This window comes from Equus quagga, chromosome 11 (genome assembly GCF_021613505.1).
Source record: "Equus quagga isolate Etosha38 chromosome 11, UCLA_HA_Equagga_1.0, whole genome shotgun sequence".
Taxonomy (NCBI): Eukaryota; Metazoa; Chordata; class Mammalia; order Perissodactyla; family Equidae; genus Equus; species Equus quagga.
This window is the reverse complement of record NC_060277.1, coordinates 81,507,606-81,524,204: the sequence shown is the minus strand read 5'-3', so window position 1 is coordinate 81,524,204 and position 16,599 is coordinate 81,507,606. Positions and strand designations below refer to the sequence as shown.

The window sequence follows — 16,599 nt, the reverse complement described above, 5'->3', positions numbered from 1 at the left end:
GGTTATTTTTATGTGTAACAGCTCTGTTCCAACAATTTCAAAAACTTAAGATAGCACAGTTTGAGGAAAGTATTCCTAACAGTAAAAAGTCATTATTTTGAAAGCTCCTGAAATGAGGAGGAAGACGGGGACAAGTCTTTAGTTTTATTTTGCCTACCTAACCACAAACGATTCAGCTCATGCTGGAGCGTCAGTATCCTTGCAACCCACTCTATCCGCCACCAAGAAAAAAATACCAACCACAAAAACCACCTAAAACGCATATTTGGGAGGACTAACAACTTATAGGACAGATATTTGCTAACCACATAAAGCAGACAGCAACTGAGTCTCTATTTTGGTCTTGACACTAAATTCAAAATACAAAACTTGAGGCAAGAAGGAAGTGAGTTTCAAGAACAATATGAAAACCGCAGAACACAGATAATGAATGGAACTTGTAATCATCTTTTCATACGACTTCCAAGTTTCTGCACACATAGAGGGTACTTTAAGGCAACTTTAACCTTTCCCCTTCAGCCTGATTTTTGAAACGAAGATCAAAGAAAAGCAGTTTAAACTCACACGCTCCTCCAGTTATGCAACACAGATTTAGACATTACACTTCAAAACCCCAGCCATTACTTCAGCACCACCAATCCAAATACCATTCCAGAGCTTTGAAGCAGCCCTAATGGTATCTCCCATTTGCAAGTAACACTTCTGTAGTCAAAAGATCTTACTTAGGGTAGATGTTAATGTAAAATCACTCAGACTACACAGACACACACGCCTGGAGGCAGACTGGAAGGTGTTCAGAAGTCCATGTAACACCATTACAGAGAGTGTCAGCCTAGCAGCTGTCATAAACACTTCATAATCACTCAGACACGCAAACTGGATCCCCTTTACCTCATTTTATTTTGTGCTGTATACACGTCCAATTGAAAAGAGAAAAGGAAAGCAGTGCTACAGATAAGCCAATTTTGGCTTCTAGCCTTTTTCCACTTTTAAAAGACTGAGTTGTCATATTTTATTGGTACTGTAAACCTATCCTGATATAATCTGTTGATTGAATATAGTTTTGCAATAGATATTTAACCAAGGAGAAACTGATGATATTGAATAGAAGCCTCAGGTTTTTCTTCTTTAAAATAGGTATCATATTGACTTAGAAGATTGATAAGATGATAAAAAATGACTGATAACACCAATGGGAGCAGGAAATGGAGCAACTAGAACTCTCAGATATTGCAGACGGAAGGGTATAATGGCACAAACTCTTGGGAAAACTCTAGACAACTTCTAATAAAGCTAAATATATGCCTAACCTATGACCCAGCAATTCTACTCCTAGGCACATACTCAAAAATAGAGCACATATATCTACAATTATGTTTATGGAAGTTTTATTCACTACAGCCAAAAGCCAGAAACACAAATGTCCATCAAAAGGAGAATTGCTAAGCAAACTGTGGTATATTTAATCAGTGGAATAATACACAGTAATAAAAACAAAAATTAAAAATATAAACTACTGCAACATGCAAAAACCTGAATGAATCTAAAAACATATACTGAGGGGCTGGCCCCGTGGTCGAGTGGTTAAGTTCGTGCGCTCCGCTGCAGGCGGCCCACTGTTTTGTTGGTTCGAATCCTGGGCGCGGACATGGCACTGCTCATCAAACCACGCTGAGGCAGCGTCCCACATGCCACAACTAGAAGGACCAACAGTGAAGAATATACAACTATGTACCAGGGGGCTTTGGGTACAAAGGAAAAAAATAAAATCTTAAAAAAAAAAAAAAACATATACTGAGCAAAAAAGACAGACACAATGGAGTACATCCTGTGTACCTCTATTTATAAGCTCAACACAGGCAAAACTAACCTATGGTCACAACAGTGATTACCGTACTTGGGAGGAGGGAAATATTGACTGGGGAGCTTTCTGAGGAAGAAAAATGTTGTACATTTTGTTCTTAATGGTAGCTTCATTTATTTATGTATGTATACACACACACACACATATATATACACACACACACATATACATATATACACACATATACACACACAGTCATCAAGCTATAGAATTGAGATTTGTACATTTCATGGTATGTTTGTTATATCCTAATTTTTAAAAAGATATCTATCATAAGTAAACCGTGATACATACAGACAATGGTATATTATTCAGTACTAAAAAGAAATGAGCCACCAAGCCATGAAAAGACATGGAGGAAACTTAAATGCATATTATTAAGCAAAAGAAGCCAACCTGAAATGGCTACATACTGTATGATTCCAACTATATGACATTCTGGAAAGACAAAACTATACAGACAGTAAAAAGATCAGTGGCCAGCACAGTGGCCAAGTGGTTAAGTTTGCATGCTCTGCTTCACCAGCCCAGGAATTCGCCGGTTCAGATCCTGGGCACAGACCTAGCACTGCTCATCAAGCCATGCTGAGGCGGCATCCCACAAAGAAGAGCCAGAAGGACCTACAACTAGAATATACAACTATGTACAGTGGGGCTTTGGAGGGAAGAAGAAGAGGAAAAAAAAGAAGACTGACAACAGATGTTAGTACAGGTGCCAATCTTTAAAAAAAAAAAAGATCAGTGGCTGCCAGGGGAGGTAGTACAGAGGATCTTTAGGGCAGTGAGACTATTCTGTATGCTAGAATGGTGGATACATGTCACTATACATTTGTCAAAACTCATGGGAAGCACAACACCAAAAGTGAACCCTAAAATAAACCATGGACTTGAGTGATAATGATATGTCCATGTCGGTTCACCGGTTCTAATAAATGTACCACTCTGATGTGGAATGTTGATAGCGGGGAGGCGGTGCGTTTGTGAGAACAGGAGGTATACGGGAAATCTCTGTACTTTCACTTTTGCTATGAACCTAAAACTGCTCTAGAAAATAAAGTCTGTATTTTTTTAAAAGGTTATCTATCAAAGAAGCTAAGCTGGTTAAATATGATCTTTAATTTTTTCATCTGTAAAATAAGAATAATGCTAAGTAGAAAAATTGACAGGATAATAGACAATAATAGGCAACATGCCTAAAATAATGTATGTGGTACATTCTGATTATTCAAATTATACATGTTATTATTTATATTAATATTGTGAAACTTTACTAGACAGCACAAGTGTCAAAACTCTCCCAGAGGGCCAAGCCCGTGGTCAAGTGGTTAAGGGTTTCACCGGTTCGAGTCCTCGGCACGGACATAGCACTGCTCATCAGGCCACGCTGAGGCGGCATCCCACATGCCACAACTAGAAGGAACCACAACTAAAAATACACAACTATGTACCGGGGGGCTATGGGGAGAAAAATAAAAAACAAAAAGTCTTTAAAACTCCCCCAGACATCCCATCACTACAGCATATTCATACCTGCATTGTAACACTAATCGCATAGGCCAGTGTTTCTCAACCTCAGCACTACTGACATTTTGGACTGCACAATTTGTTCTGGGAGGTTGTCCTGTACATTGTAGCATGTTTAACAGCATCTCTAGCTTTCACCCACTAGATGCCAGTAGCAACTCCCAAAAGTCATAATTAAAAATGTCTGCAGGGGGCCAGCCCCCTGGCCGACTGGTTAAGGTCACGCACTCTGCTTCAGCAGGCTGGGGTTTCAGCAGTTAGGATCCTGGGCGCAGACACGGCACCACTTATGAGGCCACGCTTAGGCAGCATCCCACATAGCACAACCAGAGACACTCACAACTAGAATATACAACTATGTACTGGAGGGGCTTTGGGGAGAAGAAGAAGGAAGGAAGGAAGACTGGCAACAGTTGTTAGCTCAGGTGCCAATCTAAAAAAAAAAAACAAATGTAGTAGGTCAATTGCATCTAAATAAAACTGGAAAAGAAAAAGCACAAAATTTTTTAAAAATCAGTGTAAATGCCTATTTTCCTGGTTTTGATATTGTACTACAGTTTATATAAGATGTCACCCTTTGGGGGAAGCTGGGTGAAGGGTAAACAGGACTCTAAATAACATTCTCCAACTTCCATGGGTCTCTACTTCAAAACAAAAATATTTTAAAAAGCAACTCAAGAATAGACCAAGAAAAAAATAAACCAAAGCAAAACACAGAGAGGGCAAAAATTACCTGCACATATATGATGTTATTGCAATCAAGTGGGGCAAGAACGGTCTTTTCAGGAAATGGTGCCAAATCAAACAGGTATCACTGTTTTAAAATTTTTTAATTAAAAAAAGCCTTGACCCCTATCTCATACCATAGACCAAAAATTTCAAATGGATCATAAACCTAAAGATAATAACAACAACCTTCTAACAGAAAACACAGGAGAATATCTTCATGGCCATAGAGTAAAACAAGGATACGAAAACCATTAACAATCGAGTAAACCACTTAAAATCTGATCTGGATTTCTTTCATCAAAAGACAACATTTAGAAAGTGAAAATGTAAGAACATCTGTAAAGGAGACTATTAGGACAAATGATGAAATCAGAAAAGAGACTGTGGATTACACCATAGTATTCTATCAAATGTAAATGTCCCAGTTTTCATAATAGTGCCATGGTTGTACAAGATAACGTGCTTATTCTTAGGAAATGTGCATAAATTATTTATGGAAAAAGGGGGCATGATTTCTCCTACTCATAAACAGTTAAGAAAAAACCTGCACAAACAAAAAATTGAGAGAATGATAAAGCAAATGAGGCACAATGTCCATAACTGGTAAATGTGGATAGTGGGCAACAGGAGTTTCTTGTACTAGTTATAAAATTTCCTGAAAGTTTGATATTATTGCAAAATACAAAGCATCTTTAAAACCCCACCATGAGGGGCTGGCCCCATGGCCTAGTGGTTAAATTCAGCATGCTCTACTTTAGTGACCTGGGTTCGGTTCCCAGGCACAAACCTATACTGCTTGTCAGCTGCCATGCTGTGGTGGCAACCCTTATACAAAATAGAGGAATAGTGGCACAGATATTAGCTCAGGGCAAATCTTCCTCAAGAGAAAAAAAAAAAAAGAGGAAGATTGGCAATGGAAGTTAGCTCAGGGTGAATCTTCCTCAGCAAAAAAAAAACAAAAAACAAAAAACCCACAAGATACCAACACATACCCACCAGAATGGTTAAAATTAAAAAGACTGACAATACCAAGAGCTAATGAGAATGTGGAGTGAACGAAGCTTTCATACATTGCTGCTGGGAGTACCTATTGGTAAAAACACTCTAGAAAACTGTTTGGCAACATCTACTAAAGTTAAACACACACCTACACTATGACAGCAAATCCACCCTAGGTCTATATCCAAGAGAAATGTGTCCAACATAGTCCAAGAAACATATACAAGAATGATCAGGGGCTGGCTCCGTGGCCCAGTGGTTAAGTTCACACACTCTGCTTCGGCCGCCCAGGGTTTTGCCAGTTTGAATCCTGGGCGTGAACATGGCACAGCTCATCAAGCCATGCTGAGGCGGCATCCCACATGCCACAACTAAAAATACACAACTATGCACCGGGGGGCTTTGGGAGAAAAAGGAAAAATTTTTTTAAAAATCTTAAGAAGAATGTTCAGAGTAGCTTTAATCACAATACCCACAAACTGGAAAAAACAAAAACGTCTATCAGTTGTATAATGGACTTTTTAAAATGTGGTGTATTCTTGATAAAAGACTACACAGCAAAAATCGGAACAAATTACTGCTACACACAATAACATGAGAGAATCTCACAACCATACTGTTAGGAGAAAGAAGCCAGACACAAAAGAATACAGACTGTATTATCTATGACCATACCTATTTTTTTTTATGAAGTTCAAGAATAGAAAAAACTAATCTCTGGTGATAGAAGTCAGAATAGTGACTACTTGGAGGGACAAGGAGAACAGTATTAAGAGGGAAAGGGCATGGGGGACTCTTCTGGGTTGCTGGAAATGTTCCATATCTTAATCTAAGTGATGTATAGAAGGTTATATGTGTATGGAAAAATTTAATCCATACACCTAAAATATGTGTACTTTACTAAATTTAATATATTCAATAAAAGTTATAACAAAAGAAAAAGATTGTCTTCCAGAAACTCGTAAGTCAGCTTGTGTCCAAAGAATATCTTCTGTTTTAGAGTAGAAAAACAGCAAAAATATTTCAAACAAGAGAGATTCCAACTTACAATAATCAATTTCAAACTCAAAGTAGATTGCTTATTTCAAATCAATGAAAGTCACATAAAGCCACTATTAAAACATAAAGAAGGATTTGGGATCCACCCAGTGGCATAGCATAAGCTTGTAAGCTCTGCTTTGGTGGCCCAGGATTCGCGGGTTCAGATCCCGGGTGCAGATCTACACACTGCTCATCAAGCCATGCTGTGGTGGCGTCCCATGTACAAAATAGAGGAAGACTGACAACAAACATTAGCTCAGGGTCAATCTTCCCCACCAAAAAATAAAATAAAGATTAAACTTCAAATGCAAGACTTCTCTAAAGTGACACCTTAAGAAACATACTCTAAGAAAACATATTTTCCACCACTAATACAGGTAGATTCCAGAAGTTATTTCAACATTATTCTTCATTGCTGCTTTTATTTACTCCATGATACCCAATGTTCTTCCATCACAGGTGACTAAAGAGCCATTCATTACTTCTCTTTCCAGTTACAAGAGACTGGACCAAACAAAATAAGGCCAGACTCTCAACAAAGGCAACTTTTTCATTGGAGTCCATATTCAAACTTTCTATGCTTGCCAGTTACCCAAATCAGTGACTTTATACTGCTCCCAAATGAAATCCATAAAAATTGTTTCCTGGCTAGCAATCTTGACATGGCAAGGTCTATTGGCGCCCAACTCCTAATAAATAACAGACTAATTGGTATTTACCTGAAATATGCCCTTGCATGTAGCTTTTACACCAAAAGCTTTAGAGCAAATACTTCCTTTCAGGGGAACAGCTGCACTTTTCTTAGCTCGATGTGTTAGCGACACCTAGTGTCAGATCTTCGAAGCACAGTCAAAGCTCCAAGAAAACACTCCAAATTGTTAACTTAATGAACTTAAAACATACTGTTTCATACAATGCAACTGTCATCTTCTAGGTGCTGTAATGAATACATTCTCAAGATTTGTTAAGATATTAAGCATTTCAAACAGGATGAGAAGGGCCTGGCCCAGTGGCGTAGCAGTGAAGTTCACATGCTCCGCTTCAGTGGCCCAGGTTTCGCCAGTTCAGGTCCTGGGCATGGACCTATGCATGGTTTATCAAGCCATGCTGTGGCAGGCGTCCCACATATAAAATAGAGGAAGATGGGCACAGATGTTAGCTCAGGGCCAGTCCTCCTCAAAAAAAAAAGAAAAAAGAAATACTCTTCTCAAAAGCAGAAGAGAAAACTAAATCACCATTTAGAGAGCAAAAAAGAATGGAAAACTATCAGGACTTTTACAAAGGTACTATCTTCGGTTTCTTATCCATTGAAAATTTTAAATGAGAACCCTTTATTACTTATACTATATAATGCAATTTTTGTCTAACATAATTTTTAACATAATGAAATCGAAGTCTCATAATGAAATTCTATTTCTTCTAAAACTATGCCATCTTACAGACCAGGCAGCACCAGCACTAGGTCAAACGTTGGAAACGTCTTTGCCTCTTTCTTCTCTTCTCAATGTCTTATCAGTTCCCACAACAACAAACTGAGTTCAGGCTCTCAACATTTCACATTTAGACAATGTTGAAACTGACTCCTAACTGGCCTCCTAACCTTTTCTTTTCTCCTCATTCTCTATTCATTCCGCTGTCACTGCAAGATCAATCTTTATTAAACAGGGTTTTGGAATCTATCTGTTTCTAAAAGACTTTTTAATGAGCTCATACTGGCTGAAAGATTAATAAATCCAAATCTTCATCCTGCAATTCAAATCTCCTCCCTCAAACTCCTATGTCTCATTCCAAGTCTACGGAGAGTGTACAACTGCTAAAATGAACGTTAGCAATTATAGACATGTTATTTGTGTTAAATGAAATAATACATGACTACAGCATGTCTAGCTTCTTTTTTTTTCTAACTTTTTTTTTTTTGAGGAAGATCAGCCCTGAGCTAACTGCTGCCGATCCTCCTCTTTTTGCTGAGGAAGACTGGCCCTGAGCTAAAGTCCGTGCCCGTCTTCCTCTACTTTTTATGTGGGATGCCTACCACAGCATGGCTTGCCAAGCGGTGCCACGTCTGCACCTGGGATCCGAACCGGCGAACCCCGGGCCTCTGAAGCAGAATGTGCGCACTTAAACGCTGCGCCACCGGGCTGGCCCCCAGCATGTCTAAAACACACTCAATGCCATAAAAGAAACTCCTTCAACTAGATGCCCTGTTGATAGTATTTGTCAAACCATGTTATGAAGACTCGATTACTTTTTTTATTTTTTTAATTAATTTTTTTTTTTTGAGGAAGATTAGCCCTGAGCTAACATCTGCCACCAATCCTCTTTTTGCTGAGGAAGACTGGCCCTGAGCAAACATCTGTGCTCATCTTCCTCTACTTTATATGTGGGACACCTGCCACTGGATGGTTTACCAAGCAGTGCCATGTCCGCACTCAGGATCCAATCTGGCGAACCCCGGGTCACCAAAGCAGAACATGCGAACTTAACCACTGTGCCCTATGTTTTGTATTTTTAATTTCCATTCTGGGACAGATACTTCTGTAAACAACAAACACAATTTGGATGATGTGCAACCAGCAAACAGTTATAGGTTTCTAAAAGCTTACACTCATTTTCTGTACTTATGTTGTTGCATACAGTAACAAACATTTCATTGACTATCACCAGTTCAGGGAACAGCATCAGTCCAAGGGCACAAACTTAAATCCAAACTCACTATCTTTCCACCCAAATCTGCATCGCTGTCTACCTCTGTTCAAAGTCCTCCAAGGGCTTTACAACTGAATTTTTTTCCTAATTTTTTTTTCTTCTTCTTCTCCGCAAACTCCCCCAGTGCATAGTTGTATATTCTAGTTGTAGGTCCTTCTAGTTCTGCTGTGTGGGACACTCCCTCAGCATGGCCTGATGAGCGGTGCTAGGTCTGCACCCAGAATTTAAACCAGTAAAACCCTGGGCTGCTGAAGTGGAGCACACCATCTTAACCACTTGGCCATGGGGCTGGCCCTTGAATTTTTTTTTAATGGGCAAAAAATTATATAGATAATTCCTAAAAGATCAAATGGCCAACAAATACATGAAAAAGTGCTCAGCATTATTAGTCATCAGGGAAATGCTTATTAAAACCAGGAGAAATCACTCTGATTTAATTCAACCATCAGAATGGCTGAAATTAGAAAGAAGGACAACATGAAATGTTGGCAAGGATGTGGAACAACTCATATATTGTTGGAGGAAATGTAAAACAATACAACTACTTTGGAAAAAGGTTTTCCAAAGTTTTTATGAAACGAACCACATTCCTACCTTACAAAGCAGCAATTTGACTTGTAGGTATTTACCTAAAAGAAATGAACACATGGGGCTGGCCCCGTGGCTGAGTGGTTAAGTTCGTGCGCTCCGCTGCAGGCGGCCCAGTGTTTCGTTGGTTCAAATCCTGGGCGCGTACATGGCACTGCTCATCAAACCACGCTGAGGCAGCATCCCACATGCCACAACTAGAAGGACTCACAACGAAGAAGATACAACTATGTACCGGGGGGCTTTGGGGAGAAAAAGGAAAAAATAAAATCTAAAAAAAAAAAAAAAAAGAAATGAACACATGAGCCAGCCCTGGTAGCCTAGTGGTTAATTCAGTGCACTCCGCTTCAGCAGCCTGGGTTTGGTTCCCAGGCGCAGAACCACACCACTTGCCTGTCAGTAGCCATGCTGTGGCAGTGGCTCACACAGAGGAATTAGAAGGACCTACAACTAGAATACACAACTATGTACTGGGGTTTTGGGGTGGGGAAAAAAAGTGAACACATGTTTACAAAAAGACTTACAGGAGAATCTTCACAGCAGCTTTATTCATAATAGACAAAAGCTATAAACAGCCCAGCTACCTATCATTAAGAGAAGGGATAGGGGCCGGGCCCGTGGCCGAGTGGTTAAGTTCACGTGCTCTGGTTCAGCAGCCCAGGGTTTTGCCAGTTCAGATCCTGGGTGGGGACATGACACCGCTCATCAAGCCACGCTGAGGAGGCATCCCACATGCCACAACTAGAAGGACTCACAACTACAAATACACGACTATGTACTGGGGGGCTTCGGGAGAAAAAGGAAAAATAAAATCTTTAAAAAAAAGAGAGAAGGGATAAACTATGGTATATTCATACAATGGAGTACTATTCAGCAATAAAAAGGAACAAACTACATGGGTGAATCTCACAAACATTATGCTGAGTGAAAGAAGCCTTACACAAAAAGAGTGCATACTGTATAACAGTACAAAAGTTCTAAAACGGGCAAACCTAATCTACAGTAGAAAAAAATGAGAATAGCCGTTGCTTCTGGATGGAGTGGAGGAAAAACGAATCAGAAACATGCATAAAGGAAATTTCTTGAGTGATAATCATGTTCAGAGATTTGGGTTACCTAGGTGCACACACATGTCAAAGCTCAGGAAATTCACATATTAAGATTTGTGTATGTAATTGTGTATAAATTTTACTTAAAAACTAATCAAATATTGAACTCTAGTTAATGATATGCATGCAAAAGTAGTTAGGGGAAAGTCTGCTGATGTTTGCAATTTACTTTGAAATGTGTCACAGAAGATAGATTGATATGAGACAAAGCAAGCCTAGTCAAATTTTAATGGTACAATTGAGGTGGTGAGTATATACATGTTTTCACTGTAAAATTGTTTCAACTTTGCTCTATATTTGAAATTTTTGAAGTCTTTACAGTGGTTGACCAAGCTCTGGCCCAGCACCACCTCCCAGACATCATCTCCCAGCTTTCATCACCTGGCCCACCCAGCTGCAGCTAAACTGCCTCCCTGGTCTTCTTGAACACAGGAAACACAATCTGATCACACAGCACTGGCTTTGAATGCTCCTCCCTCAAATACCCACAAGGATCACTCCTCCACGATTCTGCTCAAAGGGTCTTTGGGAATGGCTTCCCTAGACCACCCTACATAACATAGCAGCCCACAGCAACATCGACCACCTCATCACAACACTCATCACCCTCAAGCACAGTACATATTCATTGCCACCTTCCCTACCCTCCAACCCATCTACCTAGAATTGAAATTCCACAAGAAGAATGATTTTGTTTTGCTCAGTCTTGTTTTCCCAGCACCTTGAACGGGGTCTGGCATGTAAAAGGCAATCAATAAATCTTTGCTGAGTGAATGAATTAATAAATGAACGGGGTAAGTATAAATGGCATGGCTTTACAAGAATGAAATTTGGCAAATCTATCAAGAGCCTTAGTATATCTACTTTTATTGATCCTTCCAAATTACATGATCATAAAGATATTTATCTCAATATTCTGTATGAAGAAAAAAACTTAAATCTAAATCAATGTCCAACTATAGAGAAAAGAACATTTCCACCTCAGAGCCTCTGACTTTACTCTTTGCTGTTCCAATCTTACACTCGCTAAATCTTAATTAACTTCTAATGCCACTTCCTTATTATAATCTCTTATTCTTTTCTTCATATAACAATTTAAGTTATATATAAATTTATTTTTATTTAAATTCATCCCTGCTACTAGCCCCATTAGATCAAAGACCATGTCTATTTTGCTCAAAAGACATATTTTATCCCAGACTTGAGTTGAATAAATGAACACCTGTAAGTCCTCGTAGTTCATGGCACCAAAGTCAATCTATGTGTAAAACTGGGAGAAAAAAAATCAAGAATGTAAGTATGATATTTTAAGATAACTGAAATAAATAATAAGATAACAACAGCTAATAGAATTCAAGGAACTACTGTTTTTTTCATATGAATACCACAAAACTATTTGGTTTTTAGTCCATGCACATGTATCACTTTGATTTTTCTTTTTAAAAAGTGCAAGAAAGCATATATTTACATTTCCAAAGAGAGGCAATGACATTGTTAGGCACGGGTGGGAAAAGGGCCTGAACATCAACATAACGAATAATCCTTCTTTCTTATGTTACATCAGATGTGTTGAGAGAAGGGGCCCGGCAGCTTGGGGAAGCTGGGAAAGCTGCTGTTTTTCTGCAGCCATCTCACATACAAAGCGGTGGGGATTGTGCAGTAGACAAGCCACGGCACAGCTCTGCTTCTGAGCTAACTCTACCGAACTATACTCCTAGAATCACCCAAGTCTCGTTCATATCTGTACTCTTCATAAATAGACAATCTTTTAAAACGTTTAAACAGGATACGTTTACTTTCTTAACCTGAGACTCGCAGGGGGAACAGCTATATAAAATCAACAGAAGGGAAGCTGTGCACAAACCTGAAGCAAAACCTGAGCTATGGTTGGGACAGGGACTGACCTCCTGCCCACCCACACTGACTCAAAAGCAAATCTGATTCACGGTCTGCAAAGATCCCTAAGAGCCAGGATTATTTCTAGGTTGACCAACATAAGCTCCCCACTGCTTAGCACATGGTCACACTTAAATCATTATTGACTACCTGACTGGTGATAAACACGTTTCAGAAGGGTTTCGTTAGAGTAGTGGGTACAGTCACAGCAGTCTGTAAAAGATGAATACTTGAAGGTACATCACAACCTTTTACAGTGAAAACTAAAACTAAACTGTCCCACCACTTGCATGGCATATCTTCTGCTATCACACTTGGGAAGTACTGAGGTATAGCGCTTAGATCACGGGCTTTGAATTTGAAGTCGGATAGAACCGGGTTTTAATTCCAGTTCAACCTCTTCCAAGCAGTGTGACCTTACCATCCGTAAAATAGGATAACTCCTACCTCAGTGTACAACTGCTGAGATAATGTGTAGATAAAGCTCTTTGAACATAGTAAGAGCTCAATCAAGGCAACAGAAGGAGCTTATTCTCCCAAACTGCCTCCTAATTCTTGAAATAGTCCTCACAGGGCTATCTTAATACTATAGTAAACAACTAGTCAATGAAACTTCCATGAAGAAACGATTATTCAAGTCTCTCAAAATACAATCTGGGTACAAGAATTACTTTAAAGAAGTAATTTAAATTACTTAGAAGATCTTTAAGTCACTCAGAGCTAAACACAAGTTAACTTTAAAACTATTAAAAGCGATGCTTCTAATTATAACCAAAACAAGTAGGTAGGCTGAGTACCACCAAAGGAATGTGCTCAATCCAGTTGACACCCCTAATCACACAAGGCTCAACCTTCTTGTTAAGGCTCTAGCTTCCTCTTTGCCTTCAAGTCTGTCAACAAACAGCGTGATGGATCAAAATGAAGTCTCTATTAACAAGAAAAAGTTACATTTACAAGATCCTTTCCTCTGATCACAATCTAAAAATATTTCTATTGGTAGGAAAAAAAAAAAACACTGCCACATTTTAAGCCCTTTGTCCATGCTTTGGCATGATACTTAAATTATAAACAACATTGCAGGGCCTTGAAAAATGTCAACTACAAATCCCAAAAGGGAAAAGGAAGAGGACACTCATTACATGACATACCAGCAGGATTCTTCTACCTCTAGAAAATAAAGTCAATCTTTAAAAACAAGAAATACAAAACCCCAAATCCTAAACACCTAATAATACGATACATAATTATATGATTAGATGAAAGACCAAAGGTCATCATAAGTGATTTATCAAAGAGCAATTTTTTTACTTACATTATTAAGGAATTATGAAGTCCGACGTGCTCACTACTTAATAATCTTTATGCCACTGAAGCCAAATTCTGTACTCAAGAACATTCTGAATTCCATTAAATTTGAGGTAATATGTGTTTGCTTACAAATCTTTTAAGTAACTACATTACCCAAAAGAACCAAAAAAGGGGGGAAAGTTCTAGCTGAAACACACATACAGGGGCTTCAAACAATTCGGTGAATGCATTTATTGAAGGTACAAATTAAAATTCTATTGGCCCCGAGCCTCCAACTGCAAAAGAACTACATTACAGCAGTCCCCCTCCTCCCCCACCCACTGGAGAGATACAACACTTAGGCCACGCCAAACACTGGAACGTAAGGACAAGCCAAAGTATGCAGTCCCTACTAAACTTCACTGAGCCATGAGCCTACCAAGCCTCTTCCTCTTTTAGGACATTTTATTTTTGGTCATCCCAAAGAGGAATATGTAGGACTTAAGAGGCAAACTGGGACCCAACATTAGGCAATTTGAAACATTTACCGAAATTAGGATTTATCTTTTCTCTCTCTCTCTCTTTTTTTTTTTTTTTTTTTGGTGAGGAAGATTTGCCCAAGCTAACATTTGTTGCCAATCCTCCTCCTTTTGTTTTGAGGAAGATTGTCCCTGAGCTAATATCTATACCAATCTTCCTCTGTTTTATGTGGGATGCCAACACAGAGTGGCTTGAGGAGTGGTGCTAGGTCCACGCCTGGGAACCGAACCTGCAAAGCCCAGGCCACTGAAGCAGAGTATGCAAACTTAACCACTACACCACCAGGCCAGCCCCTGGGATTTATCCTATATAGATACATAGACCATAGACATAAAATAACCTTTGTTCAAGTTCATGTATGACATCATTGTTTCTAATACAAGATAAAAAAGGGATATTCAAACTTTTTTGATAATAGGGAACAAGTTATGTAAATTAAGGAAAATCCAAATAATGGGGCTATATCCAAATATGCAGGTATAAAACTCACTGAAGAAGCTCTCTGAATACTGACATTATGAGTGAAAAACATTAAAGCACAGATTAAGTTGTATAATATGCTCCCATCTGCTAGGGAAGGGCAGGGTGGGAGAAATACATTTATACATTTTTGTTTTTGTGAAGAAGGTTGTCGCTGAGCTAACATCTGTGCCAATCTTCCTCTATTTTGTACGTGGGACATTGCCACAGCATGGCTTGACGAGCGGTGTGTAGGTCTGCACCTGGGATCCAAACCTGGGAACCCCGGGCCACTGAAGCAGAGCTCGCAAACTTATACACTATGCTATGGGGCCAGCCCCTGTGTGCTTTTATTTGCATAAAATACTGCTATAAGCAAACCAAAGAAACTAGAGATCCTGGCTGCCTCAAGGTAGGGGAAATTGAGGACAAGAGGAGAAAAAAGTTTTTTATCCTTTTACACCTTCTGAATTTCATACCATGTGAATGCTTCTGTGAATGTTTTAACCGATTCGAAAGACTAACTTTTTTTTAACCGTTGCTAATTTTTTTAAAAGCCTTTGGTAAGCCTGTTTACTCTTCTGTAAAATGAGGGGGGATGATAATAATAATACCTACTTAATAGAGTTACTATGATGAGAAATGAGATCTTGCATGTAAAGTGAGTCCACGATTCCTGATCCACTTGACAAATCATTTATAGCACCTGTGATTTCCCACTTGCCCCTATTCCTTGTGCCTTGCAGGATGTTGTACACATAGCAACCTCTTAGCAACTGCTTGTGAAATAAATGGATAAGACCTTATAGAAATGATCGCCACATTTCACATCAGCTAGCATGCTGGAAAGCATAACATTTTCAGGATTCAATCATCTTCATACTTACAGGGATGCTCCAGACCTGCATGCCATCACTGTAGCCAATCATAACCAGCAGAGGCGGTTCATTCCCAGTGCTGTGTACTTCATGAAATTCCAGATTTCTTGATGTATCTGCATTAGAATTAAGTAACAAAGAAGCAAATTAAAAAGACACAATGTCAATCAAGTAAACAACTATACTTCTTTAGTGTTATCAGTGCAACAATTGTTTAAATTCTTTTTCAATAAAAAGTAAGCACAGAAGTATTTGGAAGACATCACTTAAAATAAAATTAATAAGAAGCTGAAATTATAAAACTAGTAGTTTTTTTAAAACCAGTACCTATAATTATCAGCACAAGCAAGGTTTTAAAAATCAAATACTCACTAGAGAACTAATGAATATTAACAACAGGAATAAAACCATCTGCAAATGATAAATAAAAATGAAATATTTTACCATAATTAAATATAAATATGAAGTGTAATCACCTAGAATTTCTAATATTTGTAAATTTAGCAGTGCAAGAAAAATTATGTTCCTTTATGTATATGATTAAATCCTGATATATCTGAAGACACCGCACATATGGTCCACTACAAAAGAATTATATGTACTTGTGTAATCAACTTTTCCAATTCACATTAGTGAATATTAAGTATCTGTTACATAATATCAGTATCATAAAAGATATCCTTCTGAACAAAACTATTGCACCTCAAAAATCACTAATTTAAGCTTTTTTTTTTTTAAAGATTAGCACCTGAGCTAACATCTGCTGCCAATCTTCTTTTTTGTGTTGTTTTTTTCTTCTTCTTCCCAAAGCCCCCCAGTACATAGCTCTATATTCTAATTGTAGGGCCTTCTGGCTCTGCTATCTAGGACGCCACCTCAGCATGGCCTGATGAGCAGTGCTAGGTCTGCGCCCAGGATCTGAACCGGCGAAAGCCTGAGCAACAGAAGCAGAGCATGTGAATTTAACCACTCGGCCCAG

At 38.8% G+C, this 16,599-nt stretch overlaps 1 protein-coding gene across 10 annotated transcripts in view; it reads right to left on the bottom strand.

The window, feature by feature from the left end:
- The window catches only part of BCAS3 (BCAS3 microtubule associated cell migration factor), a 570,105-nt gene that overhangs the window by 531,788 nt on the left and 21,718 nt on the right, over positions 1–16,599 (bottom strand). For all 10 annotated transcript variants that reach the window (XR_006890461.1, XM_046674305.1, XM_046674308.1 and 7 more), the window contains exon 5: positions 15,630–15,736. Coding sequence is in view for 9 of the 10 variants with exons in the window: in XM_046674305.1 (XP_046530261.1) it covers positions 15,630–15,736 (107 nt within the window). In the remaining variant the exon portion in view is untranslated. The remainder of the gene's footprint in view (positions 1–15,629; positions 15,737–16,599) is intronic.